The sequence below is a fragment of the Scyliorhinus canicula genome, chromosome 9 (assembly GCF_902713615.1).
Source record: "Scyliorhinus canicula chromosome 9, sScyCan1.1, whole genome shotgun sequence".
NCBI lineage: Eukaryota > Metazoa > Chordata > Chondrichthyes > Carcharhiniformes > Scyliorhinidae > Scyliorhinus > Scyliorhinus canicula.
The window spans coordinates 29,822,048-29,843,445 of record NC_052154.1 but is presented as its reverse complement, the minus strand read 5'-3'; the positions used below and the strand labels follow the sequence as shown (position 1 = coordinate 29,843,445).

At 47.0% G+C, this 21,398-nt stretch overlaps 1 protein-coding gene across 1 annotated transcript in view; it reads right to left on the bottom strand.

The window, feature by feature from the left end:
• Nucleotides 1-21,398, bottom strand: part of LOC119971188 (cytochrome b5) — a 49,400-nt gene that overhangs the window by 5,913 nt on the left and 22,089 nt on the right. Inside the window, exons 2-4 of the mRNA XM_038806396.1 lie at nt 8,523-8,651; nt 5,785-5,811; nt 221-255 (exon numbers count right to left, since the gene is read on the bottom strand). Of these exons, the coding sequence (XP_038662324.1) occupies nt 221-255; nt 5,785-5,811; nt 8,523-8,651 (191 nt within the window). The remainder of the gene's footprint in view (nt 1-220; nt 256-5,784; nt 5,812-8,522; nt 8,652-21,398) is intronic.

Sequence of the window (21,398 nt, the reverse complement as noted above, 5' to 3'; positions counted from 1 at the left end):
TGGGGATCTGGAGCAGTACCCAGTTGTTAACCTAACTGACTGCTTTTTAGCTCTGGACAAACAGTTTCAAGCTTTTGCCTCACAGTGAGATGTCATTGCAACCTTCTTGAAAACCAATCCATCCCGGAAACCCCCTTCCCTTCCCTTTCCCTTCCATGATCTCATCACACTCCCAAATTTCTAATTGCATGGGAACCAGTGCTATTTAAGTCTACTATACCTGGAATGGCTTGATGATGTTGTAATTAAAACATCCTGTGTGGAAAAGGAGAAAAATATTTAGCACATTCATTCAGAGTTTTTCAAAGATATGCAAGTTATTTAAAAAGACAAGATACGTGACATAGAGGTAAAAGACTGTAATTAAAACCAACCTTCTTGTGGCTTAGTAAAGATTCAAAACAAAAAAAAGCAATTTACAAAAACAATATGGACAAAGTGCCACCAAAAAGTTTCCATAATTTATAAAATATCCTGTTAAATATCTGCGACTGACAACATAATTAAACATAAAGTCCTGCATTTATAGCATTTTCACTTCAGGATGCCCCGAACTGCTTTACAACAAATAAGCTAATTTTGACGTGTAGTTAGTGCTGTTCCGTAGCAAACGGGCAAAATATTGTGTGCATTGCAAGATCACACAAAAACAGTGCAAGAATGACCAAATAATCTGTACAAGTGGTGTTGGCATTTATTAGAACACCCTGCTCTTTTTCAAAATAGAGCCATAAGATCTTTAATAATAATAATCTTTATTGTCACAAGTAGGCTTACATTAACACTGCAGTGAAGCCCCGAGTCGCCACATTCCGGCGCCTGTTTGGGCACACAGAGGGAAAATTCAGAATATCCAAATCACCTTTCAGCACGTCTTTCGGGATTTGTGGAGCACCCGGAGGAAACCCACGCAGACACGGGGAGAACTTTCAGACTCCACACAGAAAGTGACCCAAACGGGAATCGGACCTGGGACCCTGGAGCTGTGAAGCAACAGTGCCACTGTACCACCCATAATATTACTCGAGTGGGCAGACTGAGCCTCGGTTGCACTTCTCATCTGAAAGGCAAGCAAATCCAATAGTCCAGCACTCTCAGTGGTGCACTGGTCTAGTTAGCCTAGAGTTTGTGCTGAAAGGTCCCTTGGGTGGCACACAAGTCAGTGGAACCGACTCAGGAATGTATACTACCACTGAACCATAAATTGACTGGCCCTTATGCAGATCCAAAACCAAGAAGAAACAGGGATTGTGACGGGTGAAGAATGAGATCATCTAAATTTTTGTGCTGAATAGAATTTTAATTATAGGTTCATGGTCATTTAGTGGTGCATAAAATATTTTACCATAGGTGGATACCCAATGGCTGGAATTATCTCTAGGACTGGCGATTGAACCAATTCACTCATTTAAGAAAGTTAGACATTGTGATGGGAGAATAATAGGACCAGTGGGGCAGTCCAGAATTCAGGTTCATAGTTTGAGGATAAGGGGTAAACCTTTTAGGACTGATGTGTAGCTCTTGAGGCTAAAGGAATTAAGGGATATTTGGTGGGTGGAGGGGGGGAAATCAAGGTATTGAACTTGATGATCAGCCATGATCATAATGAATGGCACAGCAGGCTTGAATGACCTCCTCCCTGTGCAATAGGATGGGCGACAGTTGAACAATGTGGGACAAAATTAAAAGTGGAATCTGGCAGATAACGAGAACATACACATACATGGTTTAGGTCGTTTTCAGGGATATATGAACAAAGTTTCTTTTCAAGAGGAGATGAAATAAATGTGATAGAAATCTGTCAGCCCAACATAACTTATTTGAATTTGGGACAATTCTGGAAGGGGAAATCTAGCAAATTATTTTTTAAAATGTCATCTAAGATAAACAACAAGCAATCAAAAAGTTTGATTTCTGTTTTAAAGATATCAGAATATTTTTTGGACTGCAAGATTTCTCCAGAGTTCACGATTGGAATAAGACCATAACTAGCATCAAACTGGATAGGATGAAGTAATTGAGGGTGGAAGATGGAGGCAGGAAGCAAATAGGGATTGGGATATTGGGTGCAATTCAATTAAATATTTCAATCTGGCATTGATGTAGATTCTAGCCAAAGGAGAGTATAGATGGCAACACGGTGGCACAGTGGTTAGCATTGCTGCCTCACGGCAACGAGATCCCAGGTTCGATCCTTGCTCTGGGACACTGTCCATATGGAGTTTGCACATTCTCCGTTTTTGCGTGGGTTTGGCCCACCCCCCAAAGATGTGCAGGGCAGATGGGTTGGCCACGCTAAATTGCCCCTTAATTGGAAAAAAATGAATTGGGTACTCTAAATTTCTAAAGAAAAAAAGAAAGGAGAGTATAGATGAGGCTATTAAATTGATAATTTTCTCTTAGTGATATTTGTGTCTTGTCTATGATTTTTTTTAAGTTTAAGAGAACAGAATTTGATACTCTGGCCACCATCCAAAGCATATAAATCAGGCATGGCAGAATAAGCAATAACTTTGAGACCTTTTGATAAGATCACAAGGAATTCAAGAATGTGTGGCATGACACTGAAGGCACTGATAAGTGTGCCTTAAGTGTGAAGTAACTAATATGCAGGAAACCAGCTTCAAATGGGCCAATTCAAGGGTTTAAAAGTACTTGGAATAATGCATTGAAGAACAGGTCTCAGGCATGCACACTACTTAACAAACAAGATGGCATAAAATAATTAATGGGGTTGGTACAGTGAACCAACATCATTAATTGATCACTCCACATAAAAACTGATTTTCAAACAATCGGGATAGAATAGGGACGGCACAGTGGCTGGCACTACTGTCTCAGTGCTAACCACTGTGCCAGGAACCAGGGTTCGATTCCGACCTCGGGTGACTGTGTGGAGTTTGCACATTCTCCATGTCAGCCTGGGTTTCCTGTGGGTGCTCCGGTTTCCTCCCACAGTCCAAAGATGTGCAGTTAGGTGAATTTGCCTCGGTAAATTCCCCTTAGGGCATGATTCTATGAATTAGACATACCAATACCTGTCAAAATAAACAAAATTAAAGTAGGAAGGGAAATGATTTGGATTAGAACAATTAAGGGCCTGGTAGCACATAAACCTGGTGAGAAGAATCCACAAGATGGACACAGACAAATAAGAGCTGGAGAATATTTTAAGTCCATGTATGATGCTATTTTGAATGATATTGAGTGAGGTGATCAGCAGGTGGGGGAAGTGTAGAGAGAAAGGGGTATCAATCTAATTATTCAGATATTCTATTCAATTATGGAATATAATGGAATTCAGCACAAATTATGCAAAGAGGAAACTTTTTTTTAAAGTGGGGATAGGGCCCAGGTGGAGTGCTCTTTCGGAGCAGAGGTGTAGAATGGCCTCCTTCTGCACTGTAGGAATTCTATTCTATATTCCGGCAATAGTATTGAAGATTTGTGCTCCAGAAGTTACCACATCCCGAGCCAAGCTGTTCCAGTACAGCTGCAACATGGGCATTACCCGGCAATGTCGAAAATTGCCCAGGTATGTACTGTACACAAAAAGGAGGACAAATCCAACCTGGTCAATTACCATCAGTCTACTCTCAATCATTAGAAGTGAGAGAGAGGGAGAGAGGGAGAGAGGGAGAGAGGGGGAGAGGGGGAGAGGGGGAGAGGGGGAGAGGGGGAGAGGGGGAGAGGGGGAGAGGGGGAGAGGGGGAGAGGGGGAGAGGGGGAGAGGGGGAGAGGGGGAGAGGGGGAGAGGGGGAGAGGGGGAGAGGGGGAGAGGGGGAGAGGGGGAGAGGGGGAGAGGGGGAGAGGGGGAGAGGGGGAGAGGGGGAGAGGGGGAGAGAGGGAGAGAGGGAGAGAGGGAGAGAGGGAGAGAGGGAGAGAGGGAGAGAGGGAGAGAGGGAGAGAGGGAGAGAGGGAGAGAGGGGGAGAGGGAGAGAGAGAGAGAGAGAGTGAGAGAGAGTGAGAGAGAGTGAGAGAGAGTGAGAGAGAGTGAGAGTAAGAGAGAGTATGAGAGAGAGAGAGAGAGAGAGAGAGAGAGAGAGAGAATGAGAGCGAATGAGAGGGAATGATAGAGAGTGAGAGTGAGTGAGAGTGAGAGTGAGAGTGAGAGTGAGAGAGTGAGAGTGAGAGTGAGAGTGTGTGCTGCCATCAACAGTGCTACCAAGCACCACTTAATAGTCATACATTGCTCACTGACACTCAAGTTTGGGATCTGCCAGGACCACTTAGCTCCTGACCTCATTACACAAGTGCTTCAAACATGGAAAAGAGCTGAACTCCAGAGGTGAGGCAAGTGACTGCCCTCGACATCAAGGTAGCATTTGATCGTGTAAGGCATCGTAGAATTTGCAGTTCAGCAGCATGCCATTCGGCCGATCGTGTCTGCACCCGCTCTTGGAAAGAGCGCCCTACTTAAGACCACACTGCTACCCTATCCCCATAACCCAAACTAACCTTTTGTTCACTGAGGTTCAATTTAGCATGGCCAATCCACCTACCCTGCACATCTTTGGACTGTGGGAAGAAACCGGAGGACCTGGAGGAAACCGAAGCAGATTTGAGGAGAATGGGAACCGGGGGGAAAAACTCTCCACTGGTTGGAACCATACCTGCCACAAAGGAAGATGGTTGGAGGTCAATCATCTGAGTCCCAGGACATCAGTGCAGGAGTTCCTCAGGATAGTGCTCGAAGCCCAACCATCCTCAGCTGCAAATTCAGCAAGACCTAGACAATATCCAGGCTTGTGTTGACAAGTGGCAAATAACATTCGAGCCAAACAAAGGCCAGGCAACGACCATCGCCAATAAGAGAGAATCAGACAATCCCCCTTGAATTCAGCGATGGTACTGCCATTGTCCCCACTGCCAACATTCTGGGGGCTACCATTAACCACAAACTGAATTGGACTAGCCATATAAATACTGTGGCCACAAAAGCAGGTCAGAGGCTAGGAATCCTGCAGCAAGTAACTCACCTCCTGACCTTCCAAAGCCTGCCCACCATCTACAAGACACAAGTCAGGAGTGTATTGGAATACTCCCCATTTGCTTGGATGAGTGCAGCTCCAACAACACTCAAGAAGCTCAACACCATCCTGGGGAAAGCTTGATTGGCACCCCTTGCACAAGCATTCACTCCTTCTACCACCAACACACAGCAGCAACAAGACGCACTGCAGGAATTCACCAAGGCTCCTTAGGCAGCACCTTCCAAATCCACGACCACTATCATCTAGAAGGACAAGGGCAGCAGATACATGGCAACACCACCACCTGGAGGTTTCCCTCCAAGTCCCTCACCATCCTGACTTGGAAATGTCTCGCTGTACCTTCACTGTGGCTGGGTAAAAATCCTGGAACTTCCTCCCTAATAGCACAGTAGGAGCTCCTACAACACATGGACTGCGGTATGTCATACCAAGCGATATGCAAAAAGGACATTCATAAAAAATAAGGCAAATATTTTGTTGTGTGCTGTTCAGACAACCTACTGAAAATACCTTTTGTATTAACACAATGCTCCTTTTAAATGGACAATGAAATCAATGTTTTGAACTTTATCAATGATAAAACACATGAAGTGAACGATGTTTTAATAATATTGGAATTAAATATTTTGAATATAAATTGATAAATTGGAAGAGACAATGAAAGCCCTTAACCATATTACCAGCAGTAATTCTCAACAAATGTTCTCAATTAGAGATTGAATGGTTCAAACACACACACACACCCGCAAGATATTTATTCAGAATCAACATGAACAACAAAAATCATTACCTTTGAATTTTCCTTTCTTCGATCAGCCTATACATGTATTAAAAAAAAGAGAAATTAATCGTTAAAGACAACATAAATGGACTGCAATAAAGATAGATAAATTGAAAAATTAAAAATGTTTCCTGAAGGTATACTGCTCCATACAAAAGCAATCAAAAGTTTATTTATTTATTTTTTTTTAAATGCAAACTTGCACCCTTAAGCAGCTTAATTTACTATGGTTAGCATCAAGTTTGTGGCAGAGATTCCACTTAATCAAGAAAGAAACTCAGATTTTTTTTCCCACATCTCCATATTCCAAAATGAAGATGAATGGAGGCAGTAAGTATTTTGCAGTAGCTAGCATGCTATGTCATGGAATGCTGGGACATATTCCTCCCACATCAGAGTTCCAATGGAATATTTAGTCATATCACCCGCCCCTTTCCATTCAAACTGGGGGGGGGGGGGGGGGGGGGGGGGGGGGGGGGGAAGAGAGAGAGAGAGAGAGAGAGAGAGAGAGAGAGAGAGAGGAGAGAGAGAGAGAGAGAAAAATGTTAAATATTAGAGAATACCTGAAACCCCTGCTTGCCCCAGATTGATTTCATTTGACTTTCGTGGCATTCGCAAGGCCCATCCCTAATTCTCCTTGAGTTACAAGATCTAAACATACCTTCTCGACAAGCGGGGGTTGGGAACTCCGCCCTGACAGACCTCCATGCATTTGCGCAATGGGAGCAGGCAGAGTACGCACAATCAGGCATTTTGCAGTTCTTCAGGACAACTGTGGGACCAATGTGACTGCATGAAAAGAAATGGCATGAAAATTGGATCATGTGACCCAAGAGTGGAATGCCACTATCAAAGAATCTCAGGCAGGGAAAAGGGAGAGATCCCTGCAGGGAGAGCTCCAAGCAGAACAAGAGCTGCAGTTGGCAGGAATGAGGACTTGGGAGAAGCCCTGGGTATCAAAGAAGGCAGAAGGTTGGTGATTTTATACTTCAGCCGTGGCAGCAAAGGGAGGCCCTTAGAGAATGTTCTGCTCAGCAAGGCCAAAGATCTGAATTTGTGTTTGAGAGTTGGTGCTGGAGTGCAGACTTGGGAATCTAGTCTAGGGAGTGGAGTCTTGGAATACAAGATTGAAACCCTGTGAGGTGTGCCATCATTAAGGCAGTGCAAGTGGGAGTAACCTATGGAGAGAGTACCAAGGCTTAAACTTTGAAAATGAAGACTGCAATCTCTCATGAGAAAGATGAATGCCAATGAGATTGAACAACTGTGTTTACTGACTCCTCGGTGAGCTGCTGAGAAATCAGAGGGATGTGCCTTGGTTGCATCTGCCATTGATCGTGCAGTATGGCTGTAATTCACATGCATCACATGGGGAGATGATTAGGGGCAGCATGGTGGTTAGCACTGCTGCCTCACAGCTCCAGGGATGCTGGTACAATTCCACCCTCGGGAGACTGTGTGGAGTTTGCACATTCTCCCCGTGTCTTTGTGGGTTTCCTCCAGGTGCTCCAGTTTCCTTCCACAGTCCAAAGATGTGCAGGTTAGGTGGATTGGCCACACTAAATTGCCCCTTAGTATCCAAAAGGTTATGTTGGGTTATGGGGATAGGGTGAAGAGAAGGGATGCCTTTTCCAAGGGCCTGTGCAGACTCGATGGGCTGAATGGCCTCCTTCTGCACTGTAAATTCTAGGATCGTGGAGTGGTAATGACACTGCATGAGAAATCCAGAGACCCAGGCAAATCTTCTGGGGGCAGGAGTTCAAATCTCACCATGGCAGCAGGTGGAATATTAATACCATTGATAAATTTAGAAGATAATAAACCTAGTCCTAATAATGGCGGCAGCCATAAAACTAATAATTGTTGTAAAAGCCCAAATGGTTCGCTAATGTCCTTCAGGGAAGGAAATCTGCCATCCTTACTTGGACTGGCCTACGTAGGGTACCAGAACCACAGCAATGTATTTGACTCTAACTGTTCTCTGCAATTGCCTAGCAAGTCACTCAGTCAAGGACAATTAGGGATGGACCATAAAAGCTGGTCTTGCCAGCAACTCCCACAATCAATCCTGAATGCTGGAGAGCAAGATAGATACGCTATATGTAACCGTGGAATACTGTGGCTTTATTTTCTTGGTTGTGTCTTGGATCTCAAATTTTGTCTCATTTAAATGAAAGGTTAGAGGCCCCTAACTCGATTGCACCAAAAGCTTTGGGGTCTGGTCCAAGGTCGTAACCCTTAAGAGTAGGGGTATAGCCACCTTCTTGAACTGCTGCGGTCCCCATGTGGCAAGGATGGGAATTCAGGTTTTTGACCGAGTGTTCAGATCACCAAGATTATAAGCTTGGAAGCAAATAACCCAAGCGTGCTGTGATACAAGTAACAGACAAGGAAAACAATACAAGTATCTGGTTTCAAAGTTACAGTAGAATGCAGGATAGCAATGGGGATGATAAAAGTAATTTTTGCAATGCTACAATCATATTTATGCATGACTCAAGTGTAAGAAAATAAAAGTCTACAAAAATAATTCATATGGGCAGCAAGGTGGTGCCAAGGACCCGGGTTCAAACCCAGCCCCTGTCCATGTGGAGTTTGGACATTCTCTCAGTGTCTGCGTGGGTCTCACCCCACACAACCCAAAGATATGCAGGGTAGGCAGATTGGCCACGCTAAATTGCCCCCAAATCGAAAAAAAACCCCCAAAAAATATTAAACTAGAAGCCTCAGATAAATGACATTTGTACCAAATCGAGTTCTCCAATGAAATACTGCTTCAACATATCTCTGGCATCAGATGAATGACCCACATCTTCAAAGCTTTCTGTGGCATCACCTCCGGCTTGTTCAAAGAGCACCTCTTCTCCACCAGGATGCTACAAAAGGAAAAAAATAATTAAAATGTCGAAGTGGTTGCAATTCAAAAATATCCACGTCAGGACTTTCATGGGGACATAAATAATTCACGACATCTATGTTTGTACCTATCAGGATTTCAATATTTTTCATACTACATGTACACAATTAGAGGATGTCCCCACTGTGGAGATAAAACTTTGTGCTGTGATCTCCTGTGTGAGTTACATGGAAAACAAGGTCAAATTGGTTACTTCCTAGTGTTATTACGATCCCAGATCAGACCCCAACATTTGCTAGGAAACCAGAAAAGAACACCAATATTTTGTTTTTAATTTTTAAAATTGAAGGATACTTGGTTCCAAAGTTGATTCCACGCAAGGCAACAGGGTGCGCAGTGATTAGCACTGCTGCCTCATGGCACCGAGGACCTGGGTTCAATTCTGGCCCTGGGTCACTGTCCGTGTAGCGTTTGCTAATTCACCGTGTCTCGCCCAGGATGTATAGGGTAGGTGAATTGGCCATGCCAAAAATTGCTCCTTAATTGGATTTATTTTTAAAAAGCAATTCCACGTAAAAATAGGGATACCTGATATATTAAAACCAATTAATGGATAAAGAGATCTTTTTAGAAACTTGGAGACTGAAAGGAAGATCCTGTTAGATTAATGTTCAATCTCTTGACAGCCTTCTGCAGATGTTCCTGTCCAACTAAATAAAATTCTGTCTGATACAGCCCTGGCTTCTCCCATTAATTACATCATCTCCATTTAGTCAAATCCCATGACCTACTTGCTTAAGTTTAAACACAAGGTCTCTAATCATCTATTCCCCAGGGAATCCCCAGAAATCACAAAAACTCATTGGGCCGCTCTTCATAAACAAATACAGGCAAGAATGATGGCCTCACGTTTACAACATTTTAATTGCACCTTTCGCAGCCACAAAGTTTAGCTGTCTTTCAAACCAGGATTTTAAAAACGTATATTAAGACTTCCGGTTGCGGCTATGCGGAGCTAAGCCGCACGTTCGGCAGCTCCCGCTTTAATAGGACTTGTGGGCTCTTTTAAGGGCCCCAAACGACACTGATTAGACGATTCCCGGTGGATAAAGGGGTCTGGAGCAAAACCCCCCAGGATTTATGGTGCGGACTCGGAGTGGGGCGAGGAGAAAAACGGCAGCAGCTCCCCTGGAAAAGCAGGGGAAGGTGGACAAAATGGCAGCCGGTGGAGCCCGAGGAGTGGAGGCAGTGGGCGGAGGAGCAGCAGGCAGCCCTTCTGCGCTATTTTACGGAGCTGAAAGGGGAGTTGTTGGAATCCCTGAAGGTAACGACTAGTAAGCTGCTGGAGACCCAGACAACCCAGGGTGCAGCGATACTTGAGTTGCAGCAGCAGGCCTCTGAGCACGAGGATGAGGTTTCGGCCCTCGTGGGGAAGGTGGAGATACACGAGGCGCTTCATAAAAAGTGGCAAGATCGGTTCGAGGAGATGGAGTTTCGGTCACGGAGGAAGAACTTGCGGATCCTGGGCCTCGAGGAGGGGCTGGAGAGGTCGGACCTGCCGGCCTATGTGGCCGTGATGCTGAACTCGCTGTTGGGGGCAGGATCCTTCCATCTGCCCCTGGAGCTGGAGGGGGCACACAGAGTACTGGCCAGGCGGCCTAAGGCGAATGAACCCCTACGGGCAGTGCTGGTGCGGTTCCATCGGTTCAGTGACCGGGAGTGTGTTCGGCGATGGGCCAAGAAGGTGAGGAGTAGCAAGTGGAAGAATTCGGTAGTGCGTATCTACCAGGACTGGAGTGTGGAGGTGGCTAAGCGGAGGGGCGGGTTCAACCGGACGAAGGCGGTGCTCCACGGAAAGCAGGTGAAGTTCGGCGTGTTGCCGCCTGCGCGCCTGTGGGTCACCTACAAGGACCGGCATTACTATTTTGAGTCCCTGGAGGAGGCGTGGGCCTTTGTGCAGGCTGAAAAGTTGGACTCGAACTAGAGATTGGGGGCTGTGGGAGTTTTTTTATTTCTGTATCACTATTTATGCTGTTACTGGTTATTCTGTCAGTTTCTGTTTTTTCTCTCGCTTTCGGGTGATGTTGGCTATGGTTTTGTGTTTTAAGGTGGGTATTGAGGTTTGTGGTTGATCTGTGTTTTTGTTTGTACGGAGTTGGTGGATGGGTTGGGACTGCTGTTTGGGAGCTGCGTTGGGGGTGGGGTGGGGCAGCGTGAAAGCGCGGGCTTTTCTCTGGTTTCCCACGCTGCGGGACGAGGGGGGTGGAGCTGGTGGCGAGGGTCGTGGCTATCAGATCTGTTTTCCCGCGCTGAAGTGGTGCCAAGGAGCTGATGCAGGGGAGGAGGGGTGACCTCATATCGGGAGGGGTCGGAGTTAGGGCGGGAGCTGCCGAGGTCAGCAGAAGTCAGCTGGCTCACGGGAGTACTATGGAGGGAGCATCGCGGCTAGGAGGGGTCCTAGTCCCGGGGGGGGGGGGGGGGGGGGGGGGGGGGGGAATACCGGGTTGCTGCTGGATTGGCCAGGGAGGAGTTGGTTTGGGTCGGGGGGGGGTCGGGGTGAGGTTCTATCGCCGTGGGAAACAGACCAAATAGGTGCTGGCCAGGGGCGAGCAGTCGATGGGCTATGGCTAGTCGACGGGGGAGGGGGGCGGGGTGCCCCCTGATCCGGCTGATTACGTGGAACGTGAGGGGGTTGAATGGGCCGGTTAAGCGGGCCCGGGTGTTTTCGCATCTGAAGGGGCTGAAGGCGGACATGGCCATGCTCCAGGAGACCCACCTAAAGGTGGCAGACCAGGTCCGTCTGAGGAAGGGGTGGGTGGGGCAGGTTTTCCATTCAGGGCTCGACTCGAAGAACCGGGGGGGTGGCGATCCTGGTGGGGAAGAGGGCGGCGTTTGAGGCGTCTGAGGTGGTGGCTGATAGTGGCGGCAGATATGTGATGGTGAGCAGTAAGCTGCAGGGGGAGAGGGTGGTGTTGGTAAATGTGTACGCCCCAAATTGGGATGATGCTAGTTTCATGAGGCGTATGTTGGGCCGCATTCCTGGCCTGGAGGTGGGGGGCTTCAATACGGTGCTGGATCCCCTACTGGATCGTTCTAGTTCAAGGACAGGCAGGAGACCGGCGGCAGCCAAGGTGTTGAGGGGGTTTATGGACCAGATGGGAGGAGTGGATCCCTGGAGGTTCGGGAGGCTGAGGGCTCGGGAGTACTCTTTTTTATCCCATGTGCACAAGGTTTATTCCCGCATTGATTTATTTGTTCTGAGTAGGGGACTGGTCCAGAGGGTGGAGGAGGCCGAGTATTCGGCTGTTGCGATTTCGGACCATGCTCCGCATTGGGTGGATCTGGAGATGGGGGAGGTGCGGGACCAGCGCCCGCTTTGGCGTCTGGACGTGGGGTTGTTGGCTGATGAGGTGTGTAGGAGGGTCCAGGGATGTATTGAGAGGTACCTCAAGGTCAATGATACTGGGGAGGTCCAGGTGGGGATGGTGTGGGAGGCTCTGAAGGCAGTGATTAGGGGGGAGCTGATCTCCATCCGAGCCCATAGGGAGAGGAGGGAGAGGGAGAGACTGGTGGGGGAGCGGTTGAGTGTAGATAGGAGGTACACGGAGGCCCCGGAGGAGGGATTGCTGGGGGAGCGGCGTAGCCTGCAGGCCAAGTTTGATTTATTGACCACCAGAAAGGCGGAGACACAGTGGAGGAAGGTGCAGGGAGTGGTCTACGAGTATGGAGAGAAGGCGAGCAGGATGCTGGCGCATCAGCTTCGTAAGCGGGACGAGGCTAGGGAGATTGGTGGAGTGAAGGATAGGGTTGGGAATGTGCTGCGGCGGGGGCAGAGGTCAATGAGGTCTTTAGGGACTTCTACAGGGAACTGTACCGGTCGGAGCCGCCGGTGGTGGGAGGGGGAATGGAGAGCTATTTGGACAGGCTGTGATTTCCAAGGGTGCAGGAGGAGCAGGTGGAGGGACTGGGGGCGCCGATCGAGTTGGAGGAGCTGGTCAGAGGGATTGGCCACATGCAGTCAGGGAAGGCGCCGGGACCGGATGGGTTCCCAGTTGAATTTTATAAGAAATACGCGGACCTGTTGGGCCCCCTGTTGGTTAGGACCTTTAACGAGGCATGGGAGGGGGGTGTTTTGCCCCCGACGATGTCTCGGGCGCTGATTTCCCTGATCCTGAAGCGTGATAAGGACCCCTTGCAGTACGGATCATACAGGCCAATTTCACTGCTGAATGTGGGCGCCAAGTTGCTGGCGAAGATCTTGGCCACTAGAATAGAGGACTGGGTGCCGGGGGTGGTACATGAAGATCAGACGGGTTTTGTGAAGGGGAGGCAGCTGAACACTAACGTGCGAAAGCTGCTAAATGTGATAATGATGCCGGCAGCAGGAGAGTCGGAGATTGTGGTGGCATTGGATGCGCAGAAGGCCTTTGACAGGGGTGAGTGGGGCTACTTGTGTTGGAGAGGTTCGGGTTTGGGGTGGGGTTTATTAAATGGGCGAGGTTGCTGTACGAGGCCCCGATGGCGAGTGTAGCGACAAATGGGAGGAGGTCCGAGTACTTCAGGCTCCACCGTGGGACGAGGCAGGGGTGCCCCCTGTCCCCCTTGCTTTTTGCGTTGGCAATTGAGCCTCTTGCCATAGCTCTCAGGGAGTCGGGGAGGTGGAGGGGTTTGGTGCGAGGTGGGGAGGAGCACCGAGTGTCGCTGTATGCAGACGACTTGCTGCTGTATGTAGCAGACCCGGTGGGGGGAATGCCGGAGGTGATGGAGATTCTTGCTGAGTTTGGGAGTTTCTCGGGCTATAAATTGAACCTGGGCAAGAGTGAGCTGTTTGTTGTACACCCGGGAGATCAGGAGGAGGGGATTGGTAGGCTCCCGCTAAAGAGGGCAGTGAGGAGTTTTAGGTACCTGGGTGTTCAGGTGACTAGGAGCTGGGGGACTCGGCACAAGCTCAATTTTACGAGGTTGGTGGAGCAGATGGAGGAGGAATTTAAAAGGTGGGACACGCTGCCGTTGTCGGGTAGAGGACAGTCCGTTAAAATGACAGTGCCCAGAGGTTTTTGTTTTTGTTTCAGTGCCTCCCCATTTTCGTTCCGAGGGCCTTTTTTAGGAGGGTGAACAGCAGCATTCTGGGATTTGTTTGGGCGCACGGGACTCCGAGGGTAAGGAGAGTCTTTTTGGAGTGGGGCAGGGATAGACGGGGGCTGGCACTGCCCAACCTTTCTGGGTACTATTGGGCGGCTAACGTCTCGATGGTACGTAAGTGGGTAATGATGGGGAGGGGGCAGCATGGAAACGGATGGAGATGGCGTCCTGTGGAGGCACGAGCCTGAAAACACCGGTAACGGCGTCGCTGCCGCTCCCTCCAACGAGGTACACTACGAGCCCGGTGGCGGCGGCTACCCTCAAAATTTGGGGGCAGCGGAGGCGACACCGGGGGGGGGGGGGGGGGGGGGTGTTTTGGTGGAGGCCCCGCTGCGGGGGAACCACCGGTTTGTCCCAGGGAACATGGATGGCGGGTTCCTGGGGTGGCACAGGTTGGGCATTAGGAAGTTGGGAGACCTGTTATTTGACGGGAGGTTTGCGAGCCTTGGTAAACTGGAGGAGAAGTTTGAGCTCCCCCCAGGGAATATGTTCAGGTACCTTCAGGTCAAGGCGTTTGCTAGGCGGCAGGTGGAGGGGTTCCCTTTGCTGCCCCCGCGGGGGGTAAGGGATAGGATGCTTTCGGGGTTGTGGGTCGGGGATGGGAAGGTGTCTGACATCTACCAGGTGATACAGGAGGTGGGGGAGGCGTCGGTAGAGGAGCTGAAGGCTAAGTGGGAGGTGGAGCTGGGGGAGCAGATTGAGGAGGGGACATGGGCGGACGCACTGGAGAGGGTGAACTCCTCCTCTTCATGTGCAAGGCTTAGTCTCATCCAGTTCAAGGTGCTGCACCGGGCCCACGTCCGGGTCTAGAATGAGTAGGTTCTTTGGGGGCGAAGACAGGTGTGTCAGGTGTTCGGGGAGTCCAGCGAACCATGCCCGGCACTGGAGGAGTTCTGGAAGGGGGTGGCGAGGACAGTGTCAAGGGTGGTAGGATCCAGGGTCAAGCCAGGCTGGGGACTCACGATACTTGGGGTTGGGGTGGAGCCGGGAGTGCAGGAGGCGAAAGAGGCCGATGGTTTGGCCTTTGCGTCCCTAGTAGCCCAGCGGAGGATCTTGCTGCAGTGGAAAGATGCGAGACCTCAGAGCGTGGAGCCCTGGATTAATGACATGGCGGGATTCATTCAGCTGGAGAGGGTCAAATTCGCCCTGAGGGGGTCGGTACAAGGGTTCTTTAGGAGGTGGCAGCCATTTCTCGACTTTCTGGCTCAACGATAAGGAAATAGGTCAGCAGCAGCAGCAGCAACCCAGGGGGGGGGGAAGGGGTTTTAGGGGGATAGTGTTAAGTTAATTTGCTTATTGTTAATTTATTTGTTGTTTATTGGGTTTGGGGGGGGTTTGTTATATGCGTTGTTACAGGTGCCGGGGGGTGTTTATTATTGTTGTTATTATTGTTCTGTGGATATATTTTTTTTTTTTAAATTCCAATAAATTAAAAAAAAAACGTATATTACTACACCAGATTTCTTACATTTGCCACAGTGTTAGTACGCCCATCATCAAAATGGTCCCATCTGGAAGTTAAGTCTTTGAGGATTGCACATTAAACAAGTTCAAATCAATTCTGGCACAATAGAGTGCTTCCCAGAGAGTTTCCATAAAGCATCTCATGAAGGAGTACTGATTAATCAATGGATAATGGGCAATAGATGGCGTGCAAAAGGATACCTTGACCTTATTTGACGTGACGTCATGAGGCTTTCAGAGTCAACTCTACCCCGCTGCCTTCCACCATGCACCATCCTCTTGGTGGTCTGCCCCGATGGAACATAAAACTTTTTAAAAAATTTATTAATGGGATCTGGTCATCATTGACTAGGCCAGCATTAATTGACACTGTCGTTAAGTGATGTTGAATTGCATTCTTTGAACTGTTGTTGTGCCTGTGGTGTAGGTACACCCACAGTGCCGTGAGGAAGAGGGTTTCAGGATTTTGACCCAGGGCAGTGAAGGAATGGCAATATATTTACAGGTCAGTATGCCGTGTAGTTTGGAGGAGAACTCGCAGGTGGTATGTCCTGCCCTTGTCCTCGAGATGTCAGTGGGTTTGGAAGCTGCTGCCTAAGGAGCCCTGGTGAGTCCCTGCAGTGCATCTTGTAGATGGTGACACAATGCTGCCACTTGTGTGTTGGTGGTGGAGGTAGTGAATGTTTGGGAATAGAGTGACAATCGAGTGGGTTGCTTGGTTTAGGATGGTGTGTTCTAAAAGCTGTACTCATCCAGGCAAACAGAGTATTTCATACACTCCTGATTTGTGCCTCGTTAAGCATGGAAATGCATTTAGAAACATTTCAAAGACAGTTTCTTAATACCAGAAATGTATGGGCTTTCCTACCAGGAAAGATTGGAAAAGTTAGGTTTGTATCCACTAGATTGAAACCTTTCCTCAGGAAATATCGACAGGATGGATGTGGAGGGGGTGTATTCTTCCGTCAGAGAATATAGAACTAGGGGCCACTTTTTAAAAATAAGGCGTCGCTCATGTTTTCACTCAAAGGATTGAGACACTCTGGATCCCACACCCTCAAAAGGCAGTGGTCTTTTGGAGTATTTTTAAGGCAGAACTAGATAGATTCCTGATAATCTGAGGTAGGCAGAAACGTGGGTTTGAAGTTACAACCAGGTCAGCCACGATCTTCTTGAATCGCAGAGCAGACTCAGGAGGGGCCAAGTGGCCTAGTCCTGCTAATCTGTTTATATATATATTGACTTTTGTTGTGTAAATGGTGAACAGGCTTTGGAGAGCCTAGAGGGGAGTTACTTGCTGCAGGATTCCTAGCATCTGACCTGCCCACTGTATTTATATAGCTCATTCAGTTCAGTTTCTGTTCAATGGTAATCCCAGGATATTGATAGTGGAGGTTTCAGCGATGGTAATGCCACATTGAATGTAATGGGGTGATGGCTAGATTCTCTTTTGTTGATGGTCATTTACTGGCACTTGTGCAGCATGAATGTTACTTGACACTAGTCAGCCCAGGCCTGGATATTGTCCAGGTCTTGCTGCATTTGAACATGGACTGCTTCAATAACGGAGGAGTCACAAATGGTGAACAGTTATCCACGAACAGTCATCCACGAACATGCCCACTTCTGACCTTATGGAAGGAAGGTTAATTATGAAGCAGCTGAAGATGGTTGAGCGTAAGACACTACCCTAAGGGACTCCAGCAGTGGTGTCCTCAAGCCGAGATGATTGACAATAGCAATCTTCCTATGCACTAGGTATGACGCCAACCAGCAGAGAGTTCTCCTCAGATTCCCATTAATTCCAGTTTTACCAGGGCTCCTTGATACCACATTAGGTCAAATGCTGTCTTGATGTCACAGGCAGCCGCTCTTACCTCGCCTCCTGAGTCCAGCTCTTTTGCCCATGTTTGAACCAAGGCTGTAATGAGATCAGAAGCGGAGTGACCCGTGCATAACCCAACCTGAGCAACTATGAGTAGATTATTGCTGAGCAAGTGCCACTTGATAGAACTGTTGATGGCCCCTTTCATCATTTTGTTGATGATCCAGAGTAGACAGATGGAGCGGTAATTGGCCAGGTTAGATTTGTCCTTTGTGTACAGGACATACTTGGGCAATTTTCCACATTACCAGATAGATGCCAGTGTTGTAGCTGTCAAGGGACATTTTAGCTGGGGGCACAGATCTTCGGTACATTGCCGGATTGTCACGGCCCATAGCTTTTGTCATATCCGGAGCTTTCAGCCATTTCTAGGTGTCGTGTGGATTGATTTGAATTGGCTGAACATTGGCATCTGTGATACTGGAGACTTCCGGAGGGGGCAGAGATGGATCATGCACTGGGCACTTCTGGCTGAAGATTGTTGCAAATGCCTCAGCCTCATCTTTTGCACTGATGTGTGGATTCTTCCATCATGGAGGATGGGGAGATTTGTGGAGCCGCCTCCTCCAGTGAATTGCTTCAATTGCCCACTACCAGTTATAACTGGATGCAGCAGGCTTACGTAGCACTCACAGGGATAGTGATGGTTGATTAATATGATTCAATAATTATGGCTGTTGCTTAATGCATCTGCAGGGCAGTTCATCTAATTTTGGCATTAGATCCTGGTCTAGTTGAATGGAGTGCAGAAAGATGTACTTGGCATACTTTGTAATGAAGTTCAAACCTAGTTAAATATACTACAAGAGGCTGTCTGCATACAGAACAGAGCAACGGGCTAAGTGGTCCCACTAACAACCAATCCAAGCAAACCCCTGTAGCTCAACATGTTCAGTCAAGAAAGATAGTGGAGAACCAGGCAATTAACAATCAGATGACAATCGTTTTTGGATTTGCATCCTCAATCATGATGGAATCCAGCTGCTAGGTGCCAGAAACAAGGCTGATTGTTTGCAGGCATCCTCTGCCAAAATCCTACTTAGCCTCCTCAACGTGCTCACCATTGTAAATGCCATGGTTCAGCCAGTTCCGTTCACTCCTCATGATGTCACGGCGTACGTGGTAGACACTGCAGTGGCTATGTACCCTGATGATATCCTTGCTGTAGTGCTCAAGACTAGTGCACCAATGTTAGCTGCTCCCTACCCAAGTCGTTCCAGTACAGCATTTATCCAACAACATATAAATGTTGCCCAGGTATGTTCCACGGGGTAAATTTAAGTTACCTAATCATATTAGCTTCCTCCCAATCATCAATAAATTTATGAAAGGAGGCATCAATAACATTTCCTTACACCTGTTCACTGACATTCAGTTCCACATGAAAAATGCAACATTTGAATGCTGGAGGAGATGCAAGACTAGCTGTTTGCAGCATTTGACTGATTATGACACCAAGGAACAACCGTAAAACTGAGTTAAGTGGAGGTCAAAGTTGAGCCACACCCAGCATACACATAAGATGGTTGTGGTTGACTGTCAATTGTTGCAGCCCCAGGATGTTTTACAATGGTTCTTCGGGGAAGCATCGATAATAATAATAATAATAAAAGATTATAATAATAATAATCTTTATTATTGTCACAAGTAGGCTTACATTAACATTGCAATGACGTTACTGTGAAAATCCCCTTGTTGCCACTCTGGCGCCTGTTCGGGTACACAGTGGGAGAATTCAGAATCTCCACCTAACAAGCATGTCTTTCGGGACTTGGGGGGAAACCAGAGCACCCGGAGGAAACCCACACAGATACGGGAAGAACATGCAGACTCTGCAAAGACAGTGGCCCAAGCAGGAATCGAACCTGGAATCAAAAGCAAATAGCAGTGCTCCTGTAAATCTGATTGGAACTTCAGTTGTTTTTCATTTATATTTTTTGCTTCTGAAAGATGCAAAGTCCAACATGTAGACCACAACAGGTGAAATAAAAATCAGATCACCAACCCCATGCCTAATTTTAGTAATAATTTCTTCAGGAAAGAGGAAGAAAATGCTTAAATAAACCCAAGTTGAGTCACATTAATGGCTGGATCATTTTTACAACTGTTTAGAGAGAAAACATATATAGACTTTGATAGTTACTCATTAATGCAAGCTTTACACAATACAGTAAATAGATATTGGCAGGTAAGTCAATGTTATCAGTCTGTGAACTAAAAATCGGTGCAATAATAAAATTATGGTAACAAAGATTGTGGTCAAGTTAGCAATTATTTCACGCAGTGACCCCAAAAAGTACTACATGCAAGGTAAAGATTATGATGCACAATGTAATTGCATATAGTAGTGCCTGAAAATATTTACAGCTGGATATTTTTGCATTAAGTACGATAAGATTTGCATCTGTACACCAGCTGCTGTAATAAATTAATGTACATCGATTGTGGGGACAAACAGGTGAATTACCAAATTTTCAAATAATCATATTGAACCTCTGAAATGGTTACTTTATTTCTCTCTCCACAGATGCTGCCAGACCAGTTAAGATTTTCCACTATTATCTGTTTTTATACTGATAGCCCCAACCATCTTTAGATGCTTTATCAAAAGATCTTTTGGTTATAAAAATGAGGCTATTTGCCCGATGATTGCAGTGTTGGTTTCATCAACTACTCTTCCGAAAATCAAATCCATGCCAGACTATAGAAGGACCTGGATAATATCCATGCTAGAGTTGAAAATTGGTTGGTAACATCTAAACTACATAATTGCTGCACAATGACCATCACGAACAAGGAATGCCCAGTCATCGCTCCTTGACCTTAAACAACACCATCCGTGCAAAATTCTATATTAATATCTTGGGATCACCAGAAACTGAGCTGAAGCAGCCATATATATCTATAGTGACGACAAAATAGGGAAAATGGGAGTATTTTGTGATAAATGCAGCTCATGTTGTGATCACAAATTCTCCATAATGGCATAAAGTCAGGAGTGTGCTTGAACGGTCACTGCTTGTTTAACTGGATGTAAGCGTAAAAGCACACCAATATTCAAGACAGTTATTTTCTCATTGACCCATGTCATAGATTCAATAGTCACCAAGTGCCCATAGCTGTAGTATGTATAACCTACAAAGTTAACTGCAGCAACTCAATCTGGTTATTTTGGCAGTCCCTGCCTTCCATGCAACCTGGGCCACAGAAAAGGATTTGAGTAGCAATGTTGTGGGAACACCATCACCTCAGTTTCCCTCAGCAAACGGGCAGCACGGTGATGAGGTGGTTAGCACTGCTGACTCACTGCTCCGAGGACCCAGGTCCGAGCCCGGTCCCAGGTCAGTGTCCGTGTGGAGTTAGCACATTTTCCGTGTCTCGCCCTACAACCCAAAAAGATGTGCAGGCTAGGTGAATTGGTCATGCTAAATTGGCCCCTTAATTGGAAAAAAAAGCAATTGGGTACTCTACATTTATTTTTAAAAAGTAAACAATGACAACAACTTATATTTGCACAGCACATTTAAGGTAATGAAACATCGCAAGATCCCTCACAGGAACATTAAACAAAATAGGACATAAGAGTCACATAATGACTCAATAAGTCAGTTTTCAGAAGCACCTTAAAGCAGGAAAGCAAGGTAAAGAGGCAGAAAGAAAACTCCAGAATTTAGGCCTAGACAGCTGAAGGCACAATGCCCTAGATCCCAGCTTAATTTCACACTTAGCGAGTATCAGGGATACTGGGGGGAACTTGTGCTCAAGAGTCTGAGGAGTTAGGGGAGTCCCTAAACGAATGTTTTTGCTTCAGTATTCACTAGAGAGAGGGACCTTGTTGCTCCTGAGAACAAGTTAATAGGCTTGAACAGTTTGATATTAAGAAGGAGGATGTGCTGGAAGTTTTGAAACGCATCAAGATAGATAAGTCCCCTGGGCCTGATGGGATATACCCAAGGTTACTACGGGAAGCGGGGGAGGAGATTGCTGTGCCGTTGGCAATTATCTTTGCGTCCGCACTCTCAACTGGAGTCGTACAGGATGATTGGAGGCAGGCAAATGTTGTTCCCCTGTTCAAGAAAGGGAATAGGGAAATCCCTGGGAATTACAGACCAGTCAGTCTTACGTCTGTGGTGAGCAATACATCGGAAAGGATTGTGAGAGATACGATTTATGATTATTAAATAAAACATAGTTTGATTAAAGATAGTCAGCATGGTTTTGAGAGGGGCAGGTCATGCCTCACAAGCCTCATTGAATTCTTGGAGGATGTGACGA